The sequence below is a fragment of the Nilaparvata lugens genome, chromosome 4 (assembly GCF_014356525.2).
Source record: "Nilaparvata lugens isolate BPH chromosome 4, ASM1435652v1, whole genome shotgun sequence".
Lineage (NCBI taxonomy): Eukaryota > Metazoa > Arthropoda > Insecta > Hemiptera > Delphacidae > Nilaparvata > Nilaparvata lugens.
Window position 1 is genome coordinate 75,746,911 of NC_052507.1, and position 26,910 is coordinate 75,773,820.

At 34.3% G+C, this 26,910-nt stretch overlaps 1 protein-coding gene across 12 annotated transcripts in view; it reads right to left on the reverse strand.

The window, feature by feature from the left end:
* The window catches only part of LOC111047600 (RNA-binding protein Nova-1), a 135,218-nt gene that overhangs the window by 71,996 nt on the left and 36,312 nt on the right, over positions 1–26,910 (reverse strand). For 6 of the 12 annotated variants that reach the window (XM_039426472.1, XM_039426469.1, XM_039426478.1 and 3 more), the window contains one exon: positions 903–950. The exons of 4 other annotated variants lie outside the window; for them this stretch is intronic. In XM_039426472.1, coding sequence (XP_039282406.1) covers positions 903–950 — 48 coding nt within the window. The remainder of the gene's footprint in view (positions 1–902; positions 951–26,910) is intronic. 2 more of the 12 variants (XM_039426471.1, XM_039426483.1) reach the window with 1 other exon arrangement.

Sequence of the window (26,910 nt, forward strand, 5' to 3'; positions counted from 1 at the left end):
ATTAATTACGTATAACCGTATCAACAAGTCAATTTTTGAATCAATAGCTTGTCTATGCTTGGAGTAACAGTTCTATGAAATACTTTTTCGAACACCGACACAATAAAATACGGTATTTGGAATGTTGTATATGAAGAATGCATTTTAATAAGAGCATTCAGTTGAAGGAGAGTGGCTACATTAAAAAAGAAAGATAGGAAGGCCGAGAATAAGGTGGGAAGATGAAGTGAAAGACGATCTCCAAAAAATGGGATATAGAGGATGGAGACAATTAACAGAGGACCGAGAAGCGTGGAAAACTGTAGTGGAGGCGGCCAAAGCTCATATTAGACTGTAGTGCTGATATAAAATAAAAATTAATTATAGAGAATCACCAACAACCTCATTATATTTTATATCAAACACGAATAATACAGATAATCACTAGTACCCTCTTTACCCTCATTATACTCAAATATTATATAAAATTTTATATCAAATACGTCTAGTTTCGGCGATAATGTTATCATCAAAACATATACATAAATCAAGTATTAAATAATACTTGTCCTTTCAAATTAATAGGAGCATTTACTTGGATTTGATGAGAGGTGGATAAAAATCAATGGTGAATTCTAATAAAATTAAAAATATTTCATTGAAGTCTATTATTTATTGTACCTGGTTGTGATGTCGGGGAATTTTGGAAACTACAGACAACCAAAAAAATTGCAAGACAATGTTTGGTATTGCAGTACGTTGCAATTGGTGGTGCAAAAATGTTAATAGATGCCAGTATATGAATTCGAATTGATTAGTAAGAGGGTGAGTTATGAATGAATGTTTCCCGATAACCCTTCAACCATTTTTTGTTACACTACAAATTTGTAGTTGTGGTAGAAAAAATTCATTTATTCACTCACCAATACCATTTAATGCAGCTAACAGGCTTCCACGAAACATGGCATCATCTAAAACAAAAATTTTAATCATTTAGGGATTGGAATGAAAAAGAATGTACGAAAATAAAATAAAAAGGTGATAATTTTCGCTACGAAGGGTTTCAAACTGATAATTTTTGATTTTGGATGCTCTATAATCCAGTAAAGTGGGGGAAAAAATTGAGCAAAATTACAGGGAATCCACTGAAAAATTTGCTAATCAGGAATCCCTAGAGAAAATAATGCCTTGCATCATAAATCGGATGAATCAATGTTAAGCCTGATAACTTGGTAGTTATTTAAAAACATATTAGTCCGAATAATCAATGAATTAAGTTGATGAAAAATATGAATGAATGTGTAAAATGAAATGACCAGATGACGCAGCGGGCAGCATGCTGGATGGAGCAAGGTCATCAGAAGACGTCAAGGTCGCCTGGAGACCTACTGGCTCACTGCCTGCTTCTTCCACTTTCATTTTCCATTACCTCACTACTTATCATTACATTCAATTCCAAATTCCGAAAAATTGGCTATCACTTCTGCTTTCCATGTAAATCCTCTCCTTCAATTATTTCCTGCAATTTCTTTATACTAACCACAGAGAAGAAGAGTTACCAATCTTCTACTTTGTGCACTAACACAGATTTAAGCCTCTGTCATTTAATCTATGTAGAAATGTCTTTGAATGAATGCCATTCAGTCTATGCTTTCTAGTTATAAATCATTTATTATTTAGTCTACTTTGTGCACTAACACAGATTTAAGCCTCTGTCATTCAATCTATGTAGAAATGTCTTTCAATGAATGTCATTTATTCTATGCTTTCTAGTTATAAATAGTCTATTATTTAGTCTACAACACTACTTACTCTACCTGGAAATATCTCTACAGCTTTTCGCACTGAAGAAGAACCTTACTATACGTAGTTTTCAGATTTCTGAGTCAAAGTTGTGATCTGGAATCCTTAAACTAAATAATAATCGAATAATTTAAAATTCTTTATTAATTTATAATAAGATATTAATAAATGAATTCTAGTACTAAATAATATGTAATCCAGGAAGTAAATTGACAAATATTTTTAGTTCTTCCTCCTGAAAATTAGTTGTTAATTCATCACAACCCGGTCGTGTGTTAATGGGAAGGATATTTTATATCCTTCTAAAAGAATCGCCAATTATTTGTTGAAATACCGCCAATCTATGAAGTTACATCACATTATTATGGTTATTCTAATTGAATTTCTTTATTTATTCTCATTGATTAATTATTTATACTTTGTGAAATTCGTTGAATAACTAGCATTATCGTCATTTAATGTAAATTAGTGTATAAGCCAGTAACATACATAAATAAAGAAACCTAATCTAATCTAATCCTACACAGACACAAGCCAATCTTGTCTGTGATCTTACCCAATGAACCGTAAATATTACCCAGAGTGAATTCGTAAACAACTAAGTAACAGCCTTAAAATCTACTAGGGTACTGTAAATTTTTGAAAAAGAAATTCCAGTATAACATTGTTGGTGAGATAAAAAACCTATATAAATCTATAAGAACCTTACTTACATCATCTTACACCATATCATAACCAAATTTAAATTGACTTAATCATTAGTCTAATTAAGAAGAAAAGTAATTTCAGTAACATCAAAGTTGAGAAGATAATATGAAAACCTATATAAATCTACGAGCCTCAAATCGTCCATAACAAAACCAAACCATACAAAAGTTAGGTATGGTGATACCATAACCAAATTTAAATTAACTATCATTAGTTGACCGAGCGAAGTGAGGTCTAAGATTCAAGTCGACGGTTTGGCATTTCTCTGTTTAAATGTTTATATGTTGCGCATTTACGGCGAAACGCGGAAATGGATCTTCATGAAATTTGATAGGTATGTTCCTTTTTAAATTGCGCGTCGACGTATATACAAGGTTTTTCGAAATTTTGCATCTCAAGGATAATATAAAAGAAAGAAGGAGCCCCCTTCATACGCCAATATTAGAGTAAAAATCAGACTATAGAATTATTCATCATAAATCAGCTGTCGAGTGATTACACAGATGTGTGGAGAAGCCAGTCTATTACTGTATTTGTATAAGGTCTATAGTTTCAATCAAAGACCTTAAAGAGGTATGCATCTTTAAGCTGGGTTTACACCAAAGTTATTAACAAAATATTAATAACTTAATCCTTATAGATTCTATTAGATTGAACGGAAGTTGACAAACACACATCTTCATCATGTGTATGATAAGTTATGTTCAATCTAATATAATCTATAAGGATTGTGTTATTAACATTTTGTTAATAACTTTGGTCTAATCGTAGCTTGAGGTCTTTGGTTTCAATATTTTGTTTTGCAGCCATGGTATTATTATGCATGCCCATTAGTATCAATATTCTCACATTCAAAAAAACTAATTCAATAGGTGATTAAAAATAAACAAATGAACTAAATAATGCTGGAGAAATTATAATATTTTTGATTGTAAAAAATTAATTTTCATCAGATAGAAAGATTATCACGGAACTGGATGAATTAATTATATGATATGGAATACAAATTCAAACGTGAACTGAGTTTGTTAACATTTAAAACAAGTGACATCAGGTACTTGTGGATGAGAATACTGCGTGAGGTCTACTGTTCACAGAACAACTAGTCTAATTAAGGTCATTGGCTCCAATAAAAGATATTTTCGCATACATTCTCCTTCTTTCTAAAGGAGACTATTATCAAACAATTCATCCAACCATCAGAAAAATATTATTCAATAATTGGGTCGTTCGTTCGTTCCACTTACTGCACAACTGAAGTGGAACTAATGGACAGGACAACAAAGCACAAAATATTTCGTCTGTTTTCAATCAATACCTATTTCATTTCTGGGCAATCATTACAGAATAAGATAAAATTTGTAGATATAGCTCTCCAAAATCTAGAGAGGACACGACAATAATTCGAAGATGAGTTTGAAATTATTTTATGAACTAAAAACAAAGGTTGAAAATTTATACGAAGGGAGAAGCCAGTTTTTTGTAGTTTTCTCGTGTTCGCTAGTTTTTGAAATCAGTATATTCTTCAATTCTTTCTCATTATATCAATTTTATTTTGTCAGTTTCTCTTCATATTTGTAGTTGTTGAAAGGTTCTCATGATCATAATAATTGAACTACTAGAGCGTGTCTAGTCTAGACCAATGAATGTTGAACTCTCATTCGCCGAGGCTAGACTAGAAACGTTTCAACGGTTCTCATGACCATATTTGGAATACTTGGGCGAGTCTAGTCTCGACCAATGACAGTAGACCTCAACCTTCATTGGTCAACAGCAGCTATTGGCCGCCAATCGTAGGGCTTCACCCACACTATTGTACTGTTTTATGATCAAGCTTTCAGTTTAGTAGAGATCAATAATGATGAAAAAAACGGAAACTAGTATCTCGAACTGTTTCTACAAATTAGTGGTTTTGACAATGTTAAGGCTCTCAGTTTACTAGAGATTGATAATGGTGTCTCAAACGAAATTTGTAAAAAATAATATAATTAATAAAACATTGTCAACCATTAATAAGTTATTGGATGGAAAAGACTAAGAAATTGTCAAAAAAACACAGATTTATTGATACTTAGAAAGACCGAAGTTTATAAACTCTGAGTTTATCAGAGATTGACAATGTTGTAATAACCGAAACCGGTCTTTCTAAGTATCAATAAATCTGTGTTTTTTTGACAATTTCTTAGTCTTTTTCATTCAATATGAATAATTACCACAATATCAACTTCTCAAATACACATAAAGTGAAAAAAAAAATTAAATAAGTTAAAAAGATAATATCATTAATAAAACATTGTCAACCATTAATGAATTAAATAATTAGTAAATGAACTCAATTTTAGTAAAGTGAAATCATAACCCTATTTTGGACTTTTAAAATGTTACCTATCTAAATTTGGGAGAGAAATAGTACAAGGAGTATCCTTAGTTTTTCTCTCCCATTCAGTGCTTCTTTGTAAAAAAAATAAAAAGATTAAGAAATTGTCCATTAATTATTAATTGTCATTATTAAATTAATGGTTTCGACAATATCAAATCGTTCCCATTACCTTCAAACAGAAATGTAATCAGATTATATTGGCTGACGGCTCTCGTCAAGTTGAGACCGATCTCTCATAATGTATATTGCAATTTGATTGTTGCATAAGGGGCGTTGGTGGTTGTGAGGGGGGAGGAGGAGGGGGTAGGATGCGTGGGTGCTGCGGTTTGTGTCATTAGTAGGGCAGGGCATCTCCCACACTTGTTGGCATGGCGTCTCCATGGAAACCGGCAACCTGGTTATGCAGCCCCCAGAAAAGCTTCGCTTCACCTCGTAATGTATCAACAATATTCTGATAAACAGAATTTCGACCGAGTGTGGTAGTCAAACAGAATTATGGGCGGAATTATGGCCAGTCTTATTGAATTCTGGAGCATTTAGCAGGAGTAGTTACTGCGTGTGATAAGACGTTCAATAGCTACTAAATAGCTTCATCATTTTAACTTACGAACTGGGGCCTTGAGTAATCGAATGCAATCGAATAAGCAATTCATTTAATTGAATTACATGAGTAAAAATCTGGTGTGGCGCACTCACACAACTTTCCTTGCCGTTATGAAAATTGATCACCTGACGCTAGTGTTCATGCGCATCTCGAGTCTACTTATAAACAAAGATCTGAGCCAGCTGGTGCCAGGACAATAACGCTGAAGACATACGAGGTCTGCTATCTCTTCATAGTGAATCATTCAATAGAAACAACAGTTGCCAACGGTTTGCAATTGGATAATCACATTTTCTCGAATTTGGAGCTTATTTTCAATTTTAGATGAAAATGTTACTGAACATTAATTGTAGAGATTTTCATGCTCAATCTTTTCCAATTGGAATTTTTTGTTTAAATTGTATCTGAAACCTGTTAATTGGGAATCTAAAATCAAAATTTGCATAGATGGGGCAGAGCTCCTGAAATTTTTACAGATATGGCACTTGACTATGGTTACTGGAACAGGGAATTACAAAAATATTAGCTTGAACATTGAGGACCGAGGACAGTAGTCTACTTGAATCCATTCAATTCAATTCAATTTCTTTATTCCAATACAAAAACAATGTACAATAATTATAGAACAGAATAACTATGGAATAATTATTTCCCCGCATGGACCATATTCAAGCCGGGACTTCACATACAGCATTCCGATTCTCTACGATCCGATCACGGATGACAACCGCCTCGTATGCATGATGTATGACGGTCATGTGATCAGGACAAATATCACAGGTTACTCTGCTACTCTCTGCCTTACAACTGCCTCCTATAGAGAGAATAGCTGATACCGGTATATCTGATGTAATATAACTGTTCATTCTTGTTTAACATAAATCAATTATACCGGGTGTTTCAAAAAGAATAACCCAATTCTAAACAGTTATATTTATTTTAAAAAATGGTGCTCACAAACCAACTTTACATCAAATTACTCACAAAAGTATCAAGTTTATGTAGTTATTATAAGTGTTCTATGTGCCCTCCTTTTGAGGCTCGGACGACATCTAGACGGTAGCCAAATTCATCCCAGACTGTTCGCAAGATGTCTGTCTTCTCGGACTGTAGCTACTGCATCAGTTACCCTGGTTCTTAGCTCCTCAATATCAAGTGCTAAGGGAGGAACATAAACACGATCTTTAACGTATCCCACAGGAAAAAATCATACGGTGTTATGTCAGGGGACCGTGGAGTACAAGAATGCATAGCCAAGTCTTGCGATACTATGCACCCTATCCAACGTTGAGGCAAGTTGGTGTTGAGGAAATGGAGTACATCCTTGTGCCATCAAAGTAGAGCACATAGAACACTATATAATACATCATCATAAACTTGATACTTCTGTGAGTAATTTGATGAAAAATTGGTTTGTGTGCAACATTTTCTGAAATAAATAAAACTTATTTATCTCTTTTCTGTATAGGGCTACTTGTAATATAAATAAAAATAAAAATGGCATCAATGTCCGAAACATGTTGTGATAAAATATTTCAAAAAGGTACTGAGATTTTTATTTTTCTTTATATTTATAAATAAAACGGTTTGAAATTGGGTCATTCATTTTAAAACACCCGGTATTTAATTCGTCAATACAATATATTTTCATTGATTTAATAATAAATTTCCATAATTGAGATAAAATATTAAACTATATTGCACTGTTTTGCAACTCTCACCAGCGGGCAAAGATTTTCTTTTTGCTGGTGATGCCTAGATTTTATATTTTATTCAAGTATATGTATGTATTCAAGTATCTAATCCCCTATTAATCCTATTTCTACATTGTTAAGAAACGATATGGTGACGTTGCAAAGCTAGAAAAGGATAACGCTATCTGCTTCTTCGAATGATAGACAAGTAATAATAATGTAAAGACAAGTAATAAATAATAATGTGAAAAATAATGTAATGTAAACAATAATAAATTTCCATAATTATTGAGATAAAAATATTAAACTATAATCCTATTTCTACATTGTTAAGAAACGATATGACGACGTTGCAAAGCTAGAAAAGGATAACACTATCTGTTTTGTCGAATGATAGACAAGGAAAGCAATGCTAATCAAATACTGCCATTATAACAGGGACCTCACTACAGGAGGAGTCCATCAGAAACCTGACTGACATCTGACTATCGATCTTGAAGAAAAGCGACCTGATTACAGAGTGGGTCGGTTTATTTACGTTTGATCACTTCTATTGCTATATAGCAACAATAGCAATGCTGGAAATTCGGCAGGCTATGATTACGCAATCTATTACTACAGTTGTGGATTGCATTTGGTGGAGTCAATCGGCGTGAAGTTGTCGAAAACCAGCGTTTGATGGCTTTAAACAAGCGAAGACAGTACACCGTTCACGTCAATTTCTTCTTACATCACCAAAATGAAAATAAGTCTTGACTGTTTCAACATAGAACTGCGATGAAAAGTCGGCCTACCCCTTACAGACCAGGGTGTCACAATTGTGACACTTTTTTTACAATGCTTTTTCAACTATTAAACCAATTCAGAAGCTGTTCAGACCGACACCAAACGATTGTGGCAGTCTTGTAGAGCAACTCTGATTTTTGTGGGAATTTTTTTGTCGCTTATGTTGGTCACACTGCTCATCACTATCCGGAAGGTCAGTCAACTTTTGTCTGGTATGTGACTTCAATCACGAGTTGGCCAATAACAATCACACCCGTTCTTGAAACTACTTGCAATCACTTCAACAACAGCTGAAAGGTATGTTTTAAATTATTAAATAGTTAAAGATATTTTATTAATTTTTTTTCATTTTGGAAAACATGTGTTTAGACCGACTATCACAATTGTGAGACCTTGGTCTGAACGCCTCTCTAATTGGCAGAGTTGTTGCAAAAATGAAAAAGTTTGAATAAATCAATCTGCCGTTCTGTAACCAAGTATTGTTCTTCAGAAATGCGATTAAACTTATTTATAATATTCTATTTGTGATACTTTCTTGTTTTCTCTCTCAAAAATTTTTCTATTGTTTTGGAATTAACCTTTTTCAATCTTGTATTCGTATTTCTTCAACAGGCTGGAGCATGATGGAAGGAGATGAAAGGCTGGGTGATGAGGATATCCTGCGACTACTTGACGATTCAGATGTTGAAGATCTACTCGGTGATGACAGTGATGATGATCCTCTCTACGTGCCGGAAGAAGATGGTATTTTGCCTGAAGAGGGTGATAACACTGATCCCGAAGTTAACACTGATCACGTTTTCAACGTGATTTAGGGTACTATTATATGTAAAATTGTTTATCTTAGTTTATTGTACCATTTTTTATTGTTTATTTTTGCTCAATAAATTAGAAAATAGTGAATTGTCACAATTGTTACACTTTTTTCTCGGAACCGTTCAGACCCAGGTCTCACAATTGTGACAGTACCCCCCCAAGGGCCCCCATAATAGGAAAAAAAATATAAAAATTTTTTTCACTCATCTTTGGACATCAATAAAAGATTTATCAGAGAAAATTTATAGATTTATCACTTTTGTGGCTTCAGGTCTGTAAGGGCCAAGAGCCAACCGCCCGCTCCAAATTCAATCGACGAGCCAATAATATCCTGAATTTTTCAACGAGATAGCGTGCACAAATTCCAAACAATATTCCCTGGTTTCGTTCATCACGAACGTTCTCGTTCGATCGGTCCCTATTCCTTTACAACTTGTCCATTCAGCAAACCTTCTACTGTGCCCTGTACCACAGAAATAAAAGAATAACTGTGTTCTTTCCCTCAGTGCCTGTACCGTCACTCAAACAAGCAAAGCACCGACTTCCTCACATATACTCAGCAAAGTTCAAATGTTAGAATATTGTACAGCATGGTAATAACTTTTCAGTTTCGCGTTTGGTAGAAGCATTACGCTTTTAAAATAAGTTGGGTTGAATTCCCAGCAGTTTCAGAATTCATTTTCTAACTTGAGAGCCGAAGGAGCTCAAGATTCAAGATTCTTTATTGCCAGAACAACTTTACATTGTATGAGCACGTCAAAAAATAATAACAATAATATAACACTTGTGAAATAAAAGATAAATTATGATATAAAAGTAAGCTTATGATAAAAGAAATCGTATAATATATGAAGATATTACAATGACAATTTGTCTTATTATTTTGTCTTAGTCTTAGGAACAAACTACAATTCATATTAATAAGTTATTCAGTTTTACCAAAAATTAAAACGTAAATGTTGCATCATGAGCATTCATAATATTGTAGACTGAAAATACTCATCTACCGAATAGTATGCACTTTCTGTCAATTTATTTTTTAAAATTTGTTTGAATTCATAGATTGGCAGCTCTCTAATTTCTAAAGAAAGATTGTTATAAATTTTGGCTTGTTGAAAAATATGGCTATTTCTTGTCTTAGAGAGTCTAATTTGAGGCAGTGATAGATCATTGCCACGTCGGGTGGAGTAAGAATGATTGGCTCCCAGACGCGGAAAAGATTCTATATTCATTTTAACATATAGCAAGGTATGAAGAATAAAGATAGAAGGCAACGTTAGAATTTTCAGACTTCGAAAACTCTCTTTACAAGACTCTCTGTTCTTCAAGTTATTCAATACTCTCACTGCCTTTTTTTGCCAAATAAAAACCTTTGCTGCATGACAAGAGTTGCCCCAGAGACGAATTCCATAGGAGATGAGGGATTGGAAAAGTCCCTCAAAGTCAATTACAAAAAATGTAATACTCTACGAATAAAGAGCATTACGCTTGTAAAATAAGTTCATTTGAATTCCCAGCAGTTACAAAATTCATTTTCTGACTTGAAAGCCGAAGGAGCTTCTATTTCAATGAATACTCCACGAATAAATAACAGATTTCATACATGTCTTGTATTCTAAAGCTGCACACAGACTTGTGCGTCACGAACACGTGCATATCACTTTTCATCAGCTGATTATATCTGTATTTGTACAGAAGCAGTAAGGTACATATATAATAATCATCAGCTGATGAAATGTGAAATACGCGCGTTCATGAAGCTCAAGTCTGTACGCAGCTTACTTATACGATACTTTGAAATAAACATAAATTTGAACATAACTTGACAAATTTGGAATGTATTTTACAAAATTGTGTTGGAAATAGATGTAGAAGGCTAGGCCTGGTTTTTCTTTATATTTTTGTTACTAAATGAAATGAATAAATAGCCAAATAATTTAACAGATTCTACACACATATCACTTTTTACACACATGATTTATACCATCATAATCGGAAGAACAGTTCAATAAATGATTGGTAATATTTAAACTTCCCAGAGAATTATTGGATTAAGACTAGTCTAGTGGTCAAGTAGTTGATTTTATAGCCAAACGATACCTTTTCTCTGAAAGCATATCAGACCTAAACAGTGACTCTAAGCCTCGATAATCTATTTGCAACCCCCATACCATCCTTACAGCCCATTATTTGGTATTCATTCATTCATATATTCAATTAATAGATACAAATTGTAGCCGAAATTTGAAGATAATCAAGAGGCTATATTGTATTCTACATTGCGTTAGACTATACATAATTATTCAACTTAATAAAAACAATATAAAAATCTTGTAGTACCCTTTATTCTTTAAAAAACTTTAAAATAGTTCAACGACTAGTTTCGACCCTAACATGGGTCATTTTCAGGTTGAAATTTCACTTGAAAATGACCTAATTTCAATTGAAATTTCAACTTGAAAATGGCCTAAGTTCAGTTGAAATTTCAACTTGGAAATTACCTAAGTTCAGTTGCAATTTCAACTTGAAAATGACCTAAGTTCAGTTGAAATTTCAACTTGAAAATGACCTAAGTTCAGTTGCAATTTCAACTTGAAAATGACCTAAGTTCAGTTGAAATTTCAACTTGAAAATGACCTAAGTTATGGTCGAAACTAGTCGTTGAACTATTTTATTAAAGTTTTTTAATGAACGGTACTACACGATTTTTATATTGTTTGTATTAATTTGTTCAAAAGTAGTCCATGTGAGTGGAGTATTTTAATATTTAATTTTAACTTACATTAATTTATATTATAAATTCTATCCAATTCTCTAGGATTCCATGATCATTTTGTTGCATCTTAATGTACATAACACACTTATATTCCTACACAATTAGATTGGATGATTTTTTTTAATAAATAATCATTCCACCCTTTCCAAAAAAGTTGATTCCGATTTGATAAAATACGGAGTATAAGTTACATCATCCCGACCACGCTGTTTTGCAAAAACGGAATTCATGGTTGAACTAATGAATTGAAATGAATGATTTATGACGCTATAGAAATTATTGAGTGAGATGGGGATGATAACATCACAGTAGCTCATAAATGAGAGTGAAAATTCAATATCTCTAATTAAAAATTCCACCATTCATCGTAAGCTCTCAACGCTACCAGATACAGACAGTTCTGATAATCATTCATTAATTAATCAGCAACGATGGTTTAATAATAATAAATGGAGGAAAGGTTGAGATATTCATGAGATTGATAAGCAGGTGCTTTTCAAAACATGATTCAACAAAACTGTATTCTTTTTTTTTTGGCTTATCAGGAAGTTGATTTGAATATTTGCTTCGATATGTGATATGAACTAATCAATGGAGCCATAGACAAATGATATATTATAATATGTTATATTGCATATTTTATGAAAGAAATGAGACAATTATCCCCACAGATGTAAAAACAAATTCGAAATTCCCCAGCCACAAATACAGAGACAATCCAAACGACACATTGAGAAAGAATCCAATTACAGACCAACTATTTGAAATATGCTCAGAGTCAAAAGCCTTGACACATACAAGGTCACAAGAGAGTAGAGAGACATTGCTACAATCAATCATCATTAATGAATATTTAAAATCAGAATGTATGAATACAGCGGACAAAAATATCTTTTACAAATTGAAATCAACCGTTTGTTGACCTTGGATTCTCCACAAGAAATTGCTTGATAATAAGTTACTTGTTTATAAATGACCTTAACAAATTTATTGATAGCAATGCATGAAACTATACGAGACAGCATAATACATTGATAAGTATCGTTGTTAAAACTGAAGATTTCATGGTTTGACTTTTTCATGTACATTTTCATGTATGTTTTGGAAAGAAATAAATGAATGATTGATTGATGGTTGGAGTGCCCACTAACGACAGGACAAGTGTGTTGAACATGTTGTGTGGAAACATATGTTCGTCATGCATGTTGTATCATTAGCCAAAGTTTCGAACAAAATTATTTGAGGTTAGGTTTCCGTATCTTCGTTGTAGCCAGAGTAGGCACGGAACTATTAATTTGTGTTCTAATACAATGTATACTGATTATTAATAAATAACTTGGTAATTAACTTGATTCAGTTTCTTTTATTTTATAAAAGATTTAACATGGCGTTGTTCATTTTTCTTTGCTGCTCTATTTGAAATTAAATTATTTTTGTATCATTATAATTTGCCAGTGGTTTATTTATTGTTATTTTTTGTACATTTTGTGATCGGAGACTTTCGCGTGAATGTCTTTTTCGTTCGAAGGAATATGTCCGTTCACACATGCACGAAATACATTTTGAGTCATCAGCGAAAGTCTTCGAACGAAAAACAGCTGTTTGATAGCAACTTCTAACATAAAATAACAATCAATAACAATGAATAATAAACCACCGGAAAATTACAAATTATGAAAATACAAAAATAAATCAATCTCCAATAGAGCAGTGAAGAAAAATTAAACAAAAAATTGAAGATACAAAAACTTTGAAGATACAGAAATTTTGTCCTAAGCATTTCGTTGATGATGCAACCGGTATAATGAATAATAGGCTGTGTGTTCAGACATGTTGAAAGCTGCGTTTGCACCAAAGTTATTAACGAAATGTTAATAGATTCTATGAATCTATTAGATTGAACGGAGCTTGACAAACACATATGTTCATCATGTGTATGATAAGTTATGTTCAATCTAATAGAATTTATAAGGAATAAGTTATTATTATTTTGTTAATAACTTTGGTGTAAACGTAGCTTGACACACTTGTCATGTCATTAGCGGTCGCCCTTAGTAAATATATTATACTAGCCGTCAGGCTCGCTTCGCTCGCCATAACCGTCTAGCCAGGCCCCGACTGGATCGTCCAAGGATGAGATCAGCAGGCTCACTTCGCTCGCCTGCATTTTTCATTTGATCATTTTTATCATATGTTAGGACGATCCTGACGGCTAGCAATATAATATTCCCAGGGATAGCTTTGATTCAAGTAGCAGTGCCCAATCAATTTTTTCGCGATATATGCATTTCAATCTTCAACTTGGTGCCAACCTAACAAAGTCAACTCAACTTAATGCCAACCTGACAAAATTATTAATTTATTTACCAGTTAACAACTGTTTCGAAGAGGTACTCTCTCTAGATTATAGTTCTATATTAACATATGGTATGGACATTTTTCAATAATTCTAATTAAGAGAATAAGAAGAATATACATGCTAAAAGACGAACTTTAAACCCTTAAAAACCACCCTTAGAGTTAAAATATTGCCAAAAGATTTCTTAGAGCGCCTCTAAAGGGCCAACTGAACATACCTACCAAATTTGAACGTTTTTGGTCCGGTAGATTTTTAGTTCTGCGAGTGAATGAGTGAGTCAGTCAGTCAGTGAGTGAGTGCCATATCGCTTTTATATATATAGATGAAAGTAGATTATTTTTTTCATACAAAACGGAAGGTTTTGTATTTTTATATATGTGATATCACGATCCCCTACTGGTGGATCGGAGATCAGATTATTCAATTTGTGAGAGGAGCCTGGAAGTTCTGTACAAAATTCTGAATGGCTATTCATGTTTTTCAAAGTTCGGACTAAAACAAAAAGCACCTGAAGAGACAGAGACGAAAGTCTGTAGGCAAGTGGGTCAAAGCCAAGCACCAAGCACTCACTCTCAAGGCTCAAGGGCACCAACTGGTTTTAGGCAGACCAGACAGCTCTCTCAGACGATCAAGTATATGCAATGCAGTTTGCAAGTGCTGTTCCAACTACACTAAATCCTCCATTGTTGGATTAAAATGTTTGCAATGCCAACACAATCAGCAATCACCATCCATCAGTTTGAAATGTCGCTTCACAAATCATTTAGCCTACAAGACTCAATAAATAATTGCATAGACAAACCAAATACTGTCGTATTACTCCTAATAAATTAATTAATTAATGAAATTTCTTAGAAAATTATTCGAATATAATGTAGTTGGTTGGTAATTAAATAATTTTCAACTTCCGGATAGTAGAAGGGAAAGAGGCGAAAACTGTGAAGATTGACAATGAAAATGGAATGAAAACGACAATGAAAATGAAAAACTATAATCTGGAAATTGAGTTCTAGCCAGATCAGACTGGTCACTTCTAAGCAAAGAGTTACAATAACGTTTGGATCTTGTAAGATTCTTCTACTTGAGCACAATCCATCAATCAACACTTTCAATATTAATACTAATCAATATTAATATTAATCTATATATATATATATAAAAGCGAAATGGCACTCACTCACTGACTGACTGACTGACTGACTCACTCACTCACTCACTCGCAGAACTAAAAATCTACCGGACCAAAAACGTTCAAATTTGGTAGGTATGTTCAGTTGGCCCTTTAGAGGAGCACTAATAAATCTTTTGGCAATATTTTAACTCTAAGGGTGGTTTTTAAGGGTTTAAAGTTCGTCTTTTAGCATGTATATTCTTCTTATTCTCTTAATTATAATAGAAAAAAGGCCATACCATATGTTAATATAGAACTATGATCTAGAGAGAGTACCTCTTCGAAACAGTTGTTAACTGGTAACTAAATTAATAATTTTGTCAGGTTGGCATTAAGTTGAGTTGACTTTGTTAGGTTGACACCAAGTTGAAGATTGAAATGCATTTATCGCGGAAAAATTGATTGGGCACTGCTACTTCAATCAGAGCTATTCCTGGGAATATTATATTACTAGCCGTCAGGCTCGCTTCGCTTGCCATATCCGTTTAGCCTGAAGTTTAGTCTGGACCCCCGACTGGATCGTCCTAACATATGATAAAAATGCTCAAATGAAAAATGCAGGCGAGCGGAGCGAGCCTGCTGATCTCATTCTTGGACGATCCAGTCGGGGGTCCAGGGGGCGGAGCCCCCGGGCTAGACGGATATCGCGAACGAAGCGAGCCTGACGGCTAGTCAATAATATTAACACTGATTGGGCTGAATTGTCTCACTTGGTTAAGTAATAATTAACATCATTTTCATTGTACGAATAAGACGAACCCAACCAAATTTATACCTTTAGACTGAAACAGTGAATATGTGAAGTGAAAAGTATGAATAGATGATAGAATTAAAGTGGTGAAATTGATAAATTCAAACAAGATTCCTATATTTCTATACAAGAATACTGTAAAGTGAAGTGTATTAATAAATATAATTTATTTATTTACAATGCAAATGACACTAATGTAATAACATTGGCAGATAAAATAATAAGGTAGTTCTTGTGCTATTTTTCTTCCATATTTATAGGTGATGACAAAATAACTTAAGGTTGGAATTTCACGTGTACAATTTAAAAAAATTTAGTCCAAAATAAACATTAAAACTATAAATTTTGAATTTAGATGGCTTGAATTAATAAATTGAAATGGTAGAATCAAGCTGAATTCGCACACTAAAGTGAAATTGTAATTCCCATAAGTTTTAATGATATTATTCATACTCACTGGACCGGGCTGAGAGAGAATTGTCCAATTAGAACTCGTGGGAATTACATTTTCACTGTTATGTGCGAATCCACCTTCAAGTGGTAGAAGTGATAAATTCAAATAGGATTCCTATGATCCTGAACAAAAATCTTTATTAGTTACGAAATTGAAAGCAGACCCTTTCAAATAAAATATCACTTGTAGACCCAATCTTAAATGTAAGAAGTACGAAGGCAGAGCAAACAAATTCTCTGTAATAAATTTCTCATTTAACGAACCGTGTCTGGTTTCAAAATTCCGTAGGTGAGGTTTTCAATCCAACATGACATACAGAGCCGGAGGAAAAACAGAGCTTCAGGTATTTGATACGAGTTCTGAGCTCCCGATGTTTAAATATTCAAGTCCCGAGCCAATCTGACATTAGGGGAAAGAAATGAGAAAGCAAGAAGAGATGAAGTGAAGAAGAACAATCTAGGTGAAATATTTGCGCGATTCCACTGTTGCCGAGTCTAACGAACTTGGGGGGGGGGGGGAAAGGTCTCTTGAAGATGAGCACAACTGATACGCAGCTTCTTCCTCTTTTCCACCCTTCATACAGCCAGACATGAAAAGTAAATGGAAAAAAGCGAAAGCTTCTTTAACGGGGAAGCGGAGAACTAGTGAAACACCCCTCAGGAATAATGCAAAATTGGATTCGCATCGAACGCGACGGGCGTTTCTTTACAGCAGCGTTAATTAAAAATCGCAGACATTCATTACTGGAAAATTTGTAGATTCTCCACTGCAACGTTGGAGGACTGAAAAAGGAAAAGGAAAACAAGACTCAAAGATACAACTTGTAGCTATCTCCTTAATTTGCTGCCTCTCTCATTGTTGTGAACCCAACCGTTTCTGAGAAAATCATCACAAAGATAATTTGGTTAAGAAAACTTTGACGGTATGCTGTCGGTTACTTGTTGCCTTTGTAAACAGTCTCTAGAGTCTGGAGTTGCCACAAAATTTATGAACAAAATATTATTGCAGATGCCTTCTAATACATTCTGTCTTCTATTACATATCTTAAAATAATAGTATCAGCTCTGAAAAATGGGAAATTAATCAGTAAACAGTGAAGTTTTAAAAGCCGCCACGTCTTTCCACTATACTAGTCTCAACTTCGCCCACAAATTCTATCTTTCAGAAGTCATACGATAAATATATAAAATAAATACTGTACAAAGATTCCTCAATTTAAGTGAAATATCGCTCAAAAATATACAATACCCCTTTCATTAAGATGTATGATAAGTGATTGATCGGTTTATTTATTGCCTTTATTAAGAGAGGAGTTAGGACTCCAGTTACTCTCTGGCAAGAATATACAATACCCCTTTAATAAAGGTGTATTATAAGTCATTCATTGGTTTATTTATTGCCTTCACTAAGACGAAGTTTGAACTACAGTTACTCTCTACCGCAAAACCCTACATTCCATACAAATGAATACCAAGCATTAGCGTATCTAGGAATCTCTCAAGGGGGGGGGGTTCATTACAGAGAATTGCCACCCTCAAGGTTCAATGATGTCACTATATTCTTCAGATCCCCACCAAAGAAGGACGTCAGTCGTCATTTTAAACACTTCCGACGTTTTTTACGTTCCCTCTCATGAATTTATCAATATATATTATTGACAACATGCATTGATTGATAGACTTATATTTTTTGTCATGAGCTTACTTATTGTAAATTGAGAATATAACAGTCCGTTCATATTTATACTACGAGAGTATACACCTCTTTGGCGAGAACTCTATATATTTGACACAAATTATCAAAACGTCACAATTCACCATGAATTCAACTCCAAATTACCACCATCACGATTCAAGACTGAGTGACATCAGACCTACTGGTCCCTGGGCTTTTCATGGTGAAGGAAGAATAAAATAAATAAAATATTTTATGAAAAGTAGAAGGGGCAAAGCCAGTGGAATATGGGAAATCAGTTCGATACATGCTAATTAAAGTGATAAGAGGGATAAACTATGGGAAAGAATTTGGAAGCTTACTACTCAGTAACCGACAAAATTGTTTGCTCTACAGACGCCAATTGCTATTAATTCCGTCTGGACAAACAAACGACTACATAGCTGTAGACTATTTATCTATTCTATAAAGACCCACATTATTGATAGATAACGAGCTGAGTAGGCCTATCTCTATTTATAGATCAGGAAAAAAACCATCTATCATTCTAGTGCTTTATTATTTATCTCTTTTCTGTATAGGGCTACTTTTATAGAAATAGAAAGAAACATAAAAATCTTAGTACCCTTTTTGAAATATTTAATCACAACATGTTTCGGACATTGGATTTTCAAGTCTTGAAAATGGGATCAATGTCCGAAACAGATTGTGATTAAATATTTCAAAAAGGGTATTAAGATTTTTATTTTTCCTACAGTTACGTTGAAAAGTGGCCATTGCTGCACTGATTACAGAACGCAAAGAATCACTTTTCCGCTCTAGTGCGGGAAAAATTTTTCCTGCACTCCAGATTTGCAACATGGCAACGCAAAATAGTTAGTAGGTTATATGGAGCACCAGTGCAGCAAAATCAAAATTAAGTTGGTAACTGTGACTGTGGTGCACGTTATAAGAGTCTTGAGGGTGGTGGAGTGTGGTGGATGACAGCCTCATTACACACCACACAGCCGCCCCACCAAACACACATACTACATTCTATTTTATTTATTAATAATAAAATTACACAGATATACATTTGATGGATTTCAGGCAATTTTACCCATAATTACCCACTTTTCATATTCAATGGTAACTGTGGGGAAAAACTTAATGTGAAATACGTGCGCAAAGTTCCTCTGCTGCACTCAAGAAACCATTCCGCCCTCGCCAACGGCTCGGGCGTAAACGTTTCTTTCGGTGCAGCAAACTGTCACTTTGCGCACTAGTTGCACAAATAACTATTTCTTTCTATTTCTTTATTATTTAATATCGAGGACCGAGCTTCGCTCTGGAGTACAAAGGCATAAAAAATTTATTACGAAAGAAATTATAATAACATTCATACAGAAATGTTCTATCTAATCACAGTAAATTGAGATTAATTTCCAGAAGAATACAAAAATTTCCCTCACAAAGGCCCAGTTGCACAAAAGCCGGTTAAATTTTAATACTGATTAACTTCACGTGAACCAAATCAGAGAAGACCATTTCAAAATGATGGATCTACTGGAATTAATCAGGATTGAGAATAAAGCCGCGTTTACACCGGAGTTGGCAATAAAAAATTGCCAATTTCGATTGCAGACGCTAGTTGCCGATGGAAGTCTGCAACTTGTACTTGCAACCTGGGCACATAGTTTGTTTTTAGGTCTGCAACCTGCAACTTGCAACTAAACTTTACAGTATGTAGAAAATCAGACAGTATGTAGAATGTCGAGTGCTGAAGAGGTTGTTCTTGCTGCGGCAGCGTGTGTTTTTATCAAAATGTAGAAAACGAGAAGATACTGGGTTCGACCTTCATTGCAGGCAAGAGCAAAGTATAGCGGCAGCGATCTTTTAAATCGAGATGATACAGATCCTTTGACGGAGAATTGAGATGCGATGGCAGTGTAAAAAACTTTTTAAGAATGTCAAGTGACGTTTTTGAAAGTTTAATTGTTGGTATTGGACACATAATTAGTAAACAGGATACTAACTACAGGAAAGCAATTCCAGTGCGAGAAAGATTGGCTATTACATTGCGCTTTTTGGCGAGTGGCGACTCTTATACTAGTATCAGTTATTTGTTTAAAGTTTCCAAAAGTGCGATATCTATTTTAGTGCCATAGATTTGTGAGGTTGTTATAGGTTTCCTGAAGGATAATATACAGGTGAGCAAAGAAAGAAAATTACTAAATATTGTTATTTTTAGATTCCTTTTATTTGTTTACGTTGTGCACTGAGTGAATAAATCTAGACAAAAGTTAATTGTTAATAAATCTAGACAAAAAAAGTTGCAACCTGGTAGTGACTTGTTAATAAAATATGAACACAAAGTTAAGTTAATGTTCCAAAGTAACACAATTCATAAAATTAGAAATAAATGTATACATCAAAAAAACTCCAAATCAAACAAAGAAACTCTATAGCTTAAGAAATATATAGCTTAGCTTGAGTAATGTATAGCTTAGCTTACATTATAGCTTACATTGCACTAGCACAAACAACAACCAAACAACGAAACACAACAAGTCACGACGACTAGCCTGCTTGAACTGAGGAACTGACGCAGCGCGTCCATGTGGAGCCAACAGGCGGGAGGGGTAGCGGGGTAGTTGCAGACTCAAGTTGCAACTCAAGTTAGCGCTGCAACTCGCATTGCCAACCGGGGTTGGCAACCGCCTTTGATCTTTACCGACTCCGGTCGGAAAACCAAATTTCGATTGCCAACTCGCAAAATCGGTCTCCAACTACGGTTGGCAATGCGAGTTGCAGTTGTTTTAATGCGTGCAACTCAAAATTGCCGATAAATGTCGGCAATCATTGGTTGCCAACTCCGGTGTAAACGCGGCTTAACCTGACTTTTTTGCAACCGGCACTATGTACCTGATTGAATGATTACAAAAGTTCAACATCTGAGTCATAATATTGACACAGTCCCACACACATGAACTCCCTCACTCGCTTCCATTATCACCAGACGACGAAATAATTATTATCATCTGTTTTTCCAAGGATAATAATTATTATTTTTATGTCCTTCAGCGAGTTTTCCCAGGGATGTGATCGAGAGCAATCGAATCTTTATATTATAAACCTACTATGTTCTGAATTTCGTGAGAATCGTTAGAGCCGTTTTCGTGATCGGTTGAAATACAAACATATAAACATCTAAACATATAAACATAAGTTGCTCATTTAATAAAATAGCAAAATATTTAAACTCTATTATAAAAATGAATTATGGAATCATTGCAAAGAGAATTTTAACAAGGATTAAATATGAATAGATGATAATTAACAGGAATCAACAATGAATACTATATCAGATACTTGAATCATGCTATCAACTCTAGAGAGCAGTGGAAATATGAGACTTGGGTCCTATAATTTCAACTAAATTTGAAACAGTATCATAAAATCATTGATAAATATATTTTAAAGAAGAATCAATATAAATTGATGAACCATTAATACTATATCATATACACTGCGTTGACTTGAATCATGCTATCTACTCTGGAAGGCGGTGGAAATATGAGACTTGGCAACTCTGGGGTCCTATAATTTCAACTAACTTTGAAACTGTATCATAAAATCATTGATGAATAATATATTCTAATGAAGAATCAAGTATAAATTCATCAACCATTAATACTATATCATATACACTGCGTTGACTTGAATCATGCTATCTACTCTGGAAGGCGGTGGAAATATAAGACTTGGCAACTCTGGAGTCCTATAATTTCCCCTAACTTTGAAACAGTATCATAAAATCATCGATAAAAATATTTTAAAGAAGAATCAAGTATAAATTGATCAACCATTAACACTATATCAGATACACTGCGTTGACTTGAATAATGTTATCTACTCTGGAAGGCGGTGGAAATATGAGACTTGGCAACTCTGTGGTCCTATAATTTTCTCTGACTTTGGAACGTGAGTGTCACTATAAACTCACCCCAGAGGGACCAAACCTAGAAAGCAACAAGTGTATAAGTAAATTACAAATGTATGGCAAAGAAAGTTAATGCACAATGTTCAAGTGACGAGACTTTAATTAACATTGAACAACTTCTATTTCAGTTGACCTACAACACTTCAAGTTGCCGTTCAACAAGTGTAGCGAGCAAATGCAGAGGATTGCAGGAGAGTTTCAACAAGTTGCAGAAAGCAGCCAATCTCCGCCTGATATTGGCAAAAGTGTATACATCTGAAAGACGCGGTCAGCTCGGGAAACAGTTTCTAATCAACGTCTCCATGTTGCCATGGCAACTGAGCTCTGGGGGTCGCAAGGGGGCCTCCTTTGACATCCCTTCCAACCCCCTGGCGGGGTGGTAAGGGGGGTTGAAGGGTAGCTCCCGTCACTTTTCTCTAACACACAGAGCTGCTCGATTGCTGACGTTCGGGGAATTAGATGCCACCAGTATATAGTGAGTTCCACATTATAATAGCAGTGGAGAACATCGTAGCCAATTCTCTGCCTTGCCATTGCCTTCAATAAATGATATCTGATACCGGTATATCTGAAGCAATATCAACTGTTCATTCTTGTTCAAATCATATTTAATTCATCAACTAGAAGGTAACCCGTGCTCCGCAACGGTCTATTTTAAAACTTAACAAACTGAAAACTTGACATTATGAAAACTTGAAGAGTTTGAAATAGGTCTATAACATCCTCGGTTAATTAGAAATCGATATGCAAAATTTTAAGGTAATTAGTCCAGTGTTATAGAAGGCGTCAGAGAGTTCAAATACCTTGGGGTAACCCTGACAGCAGACAATAAGACCAGTCGATGATGGGCAACAGAGCATACTTTGCTAATCAAAAAATATTTAAAAGCAGGCTCATATCCAGAAAAACAAAGGTGAAAATGTTCATGACGCTAGTGAGACCAGTTGTAACCTATGGGGCCGAAACATGGACTAACTTGAACAAAGATGAAAAAGCATTAAGGTCATTTGAAAGAAAAATGTACAGAAGAATCTGGGGACCAATATGTGATGGAGGAGTGTGGACAGCCAGATTCAATGTTGAGATAGACCAGGAAATATGGTGCGTTTCATAAAGGCCAGAAGGATTGAATGGCTTGGACATTTAGCCAGAATGAGTGACGAGAGGATACCATCAAGACTCCTGGAAGAAAGAATGCTTGGGACGAGAAAGAGATGTCGACCACGGACAAGATGGCTGAACGACGTGATTGGAGACCTCCGGGTGCTGGGCGTGGCAAACTGGCGACGGAGTGCTCAGGATAGAGACGAATGGAGGCGCTATGTTGAGGAGGCCAAAGTCCACCCAGGACTGTAGAGCCGGATAAAGTAAGTAGTAGTCCAGTACTTTAGACGTGATGATTTTTATGTTACAAATAATGTGAACAATAAAATTGATTCGAATTTGATTCGTCAAACATAATTTTCCTATCCCGTTCATGTATGAGCCAGCTCTTTTCTCTAATATTGACCGAGCGAAGTGAGGTCTAAGATTCAAGTCGACGGTTTGGCATTTCTCTTAATGTTTAAATGATTGAATGTTCATATGTTTATATGTTGCGCATTTACGGCGAAACGCGATAATAGATTTTCATGAAATTTGACAGGTATGTTCCTTTTTTAATTGCGCGTCGACGTATATACGAGGCTTTTGGAAATTTTGCAGATCAAAGATAATATAAAAGGAAAAACAAGCCTCCTTCATACGCCAATATTAGAGTAAAAATCAGTCTATAGAATTATTCATCATAAATCAGCTCACAAAAGTGATTACACAGATGTGTGGAGAAGCCAGTCTATTGCTGTATTTCCGTAAGGTCTATAGTTTCAATCAGGTACTTGTGGATGAGAATACTGCGTGAGGTCTACTGTTCACAGAACTACTAGTAATACGGATAAGTTCTTTAACTTGGTGCTAACCTAATAAAGTGACAGAACTCAGATCTTGTTCAGAAACCTTCATCAACTTCATGCCAACCTGACAAAATTGGACTGGTTATTAATTTAGTTGCCAATTTTAACCATCTGTTTCGAAGAGGTAGTCTCTCTAGATCTAGATTATAGATCTATACTAACATATGGTATGTATTCATGTCCAATGAATAAAATTTGAAAATGAATACTGAAAAATCTAGAAGGAAAATTGAAATTTGGGGTTCGAGGTGCACGAGATTGATATTTTTAGAATCTATGTGCAAAATTTGGAGATCTATATCATTCCTGTTTTTCCGGTATGCAATCCACAGGTTGACATGTTTTGATGCGAACAAACACAACCCTACTCTCTCTTATTATATAGAATATATTTTTCATTGTTTTAGTAATAAAATGAGAGAGATGGGAGTACAGCATTGCTGAATATCTGTCTTACCTTTGATGGGTGATATCTGATGAATATTAACTGTTCATTCTTGTTTCAAATAATTAGTTTTATTTTATTCGTTAAGAAAGTATATTTTACAATGATCAAATAATTAATTTTCATAATTGAGATTGAATATTCTATTAATTATATTTCTACATTGTAAAAAAACGATCTGACAACGTTGATTGATTGATTGGGGAGTCCCATGATAGGAAACATTAAAAAGGCAAACCAGTATTTAATGTTAAGTCGGACCTAGGCCACAAACTCAAGTTCTGTCGTAAATTTATCTAATATATTTGTCGTAAATAAGGCGGATAATTATATTATTAGGGCGAAATTAGGACTCCAGGACCTCTCTGCCACACAATCCTCACAACGTTGCCGAGCTGGAAAAGGATAGCGCTATTTGCTTAGTCGAGTGATAGACAAAGATAGCAACACCAATAATAATAATAATAATTTCTCTAGATGTTGGACGACACATCAAGAGGAGTTTATTCATAAATTCAGGAACATTACATATTATTTTCTAATACATTTTTAATAATATAACAATATTTAAAGCTTTAAAAATGATACCTCACTATATAATAATAATATTATATTATAACATATGTGTCGAGGTTATCACCAAATGTAAATTTTCCTTAATGTTAATCGAATATGGCTTTCAGTTAAAGAATATTTCGCTCACTTGAATATAATGACAGTTTACAGTCTTTACATCTTTGAGACAATTATGAGTGTGAAAGAAAATCTTGGAAATATTTTGACGTTAGGACATAATCATAGGTACAGCACTAGAAACAGAGATAAACTTTTACATTTGCAAAGCCATAGACTTGAGTTCTACAAGAAGAAGCTCACATACATAGGAGCCAAGTTCTATAACAAGCTACCGACGCGAATCCAACAAGAGCTGAATCCCAATAAATTCAAATTGGAATTAAAGAGATATTTAACTGGAAGAGCTCTTTATAATATCGAAGAATATTTGAATGAATGAGATCAGCTCGTATGAGTTGAATTTTATTGTATGTTTGTACTGTTGTATTCTGTAGATGTTTTATTTGTTATGTATTTTATTTTTAATTGTATCTAATCAAAGATATATATTTATGACACTATTCATTGTATACACTGTACAAATTTATGAATAAAGAAATTATGATATGATGATGATATGATACTGCCATTATAACTTGGACCTCACGATAGGTTAGATCAACACCTCCGTCTTACAAACAGGAATTTCAATTTACAACCAGATTGTCAACACTACTCGCTGTATGCTTCACACCAGACAGGCATTGACATTATTTGCATTCTTCAAATACATGGGAAAGATACTACAAGACCAACAATCTCATCAGAAAAGTGAGTGTGCCAAGAATATCTAAGCAGTAGAGAGAGGATTTATTAGGGCTGTGAATTCTGAAATTTACACTTACAAATCTGGTGTGGCGCACTCACACAACTTTCCTTGCCGTTATCAAAAATGATCACCTGACGCTAGTGTTCATGCGCATCAAACATCAACATTTTCGCCATTTTAGCCACCAAATATTTTGATCGAAATTGTTCGTGTCGGATCCTGTGTGTGTTCACACATGTTCAACACACTTGTCCTGCTGTTAGTGGCCACTCTAACTCACCACTTCACCTATAATATATCTTTTAACAACGCAGAATTAATAAATAATTAACAAAATATTTCATCCTAATTATGTAATTTCATTACGAAATTATTTAAGAAATAATTTATTGCTTAATAAAATATAATTGATTATTTTAAACGATAGTGAACAGTTAATATTACATCAATAAACCTGTATCGGCTACCGTCTATAGAAGGCATTGACAAGACAGAGACTTGGCAACGTTTTTCTCCTATCTTCTTCACTGCCATTATAACGTGGACCTCACTATAGGTTTATTATAGTGAGGTCCACGTTATAATGGCAGTGGATTGATTGATTGAGTACTTTAATTATGTAGATTACAATATATACTGGCTTATACACCCCTTATACAATAGCTTACAACAATACAGCAAAATTATAGATGAATTTACATAATATAGACTAAGAAAATAATTATTGAACTGTAAATGATATAAAGCAATTTGTAATATAATAACTATAGATAATTATATTGTTATGCATCTACATAAATTGGCGGAACTTTGGTCATATCAATGTCCATTCTTCGGAAAGAATATTAAAAATAATATTTTTAGTGGATAAGTGATTATAATAATTATATAATAATAATAATAATAGTGGAGAAAGATAGGAGAAAAGCGTTGCCGATTCCCTGCCTTGCCACTGCCTTCTATAGAATATAGCTGATACAGACATATCTGATGAAATATCAACTGTTCATACTTGTTAAAAAATAATCAATATATTTCGCGTAAAGTGTTTTTCGTTCGAAGACATTTCTGTACACACATGCTCGACAGTCGACACACTTGTCCTGTAGTTAGTGGCCATCCTTATCTTAATAAATTAGATATAACAGATTCCTAATTTTCTATAAAAAATCCCAATAGTTCCAATGAAAAT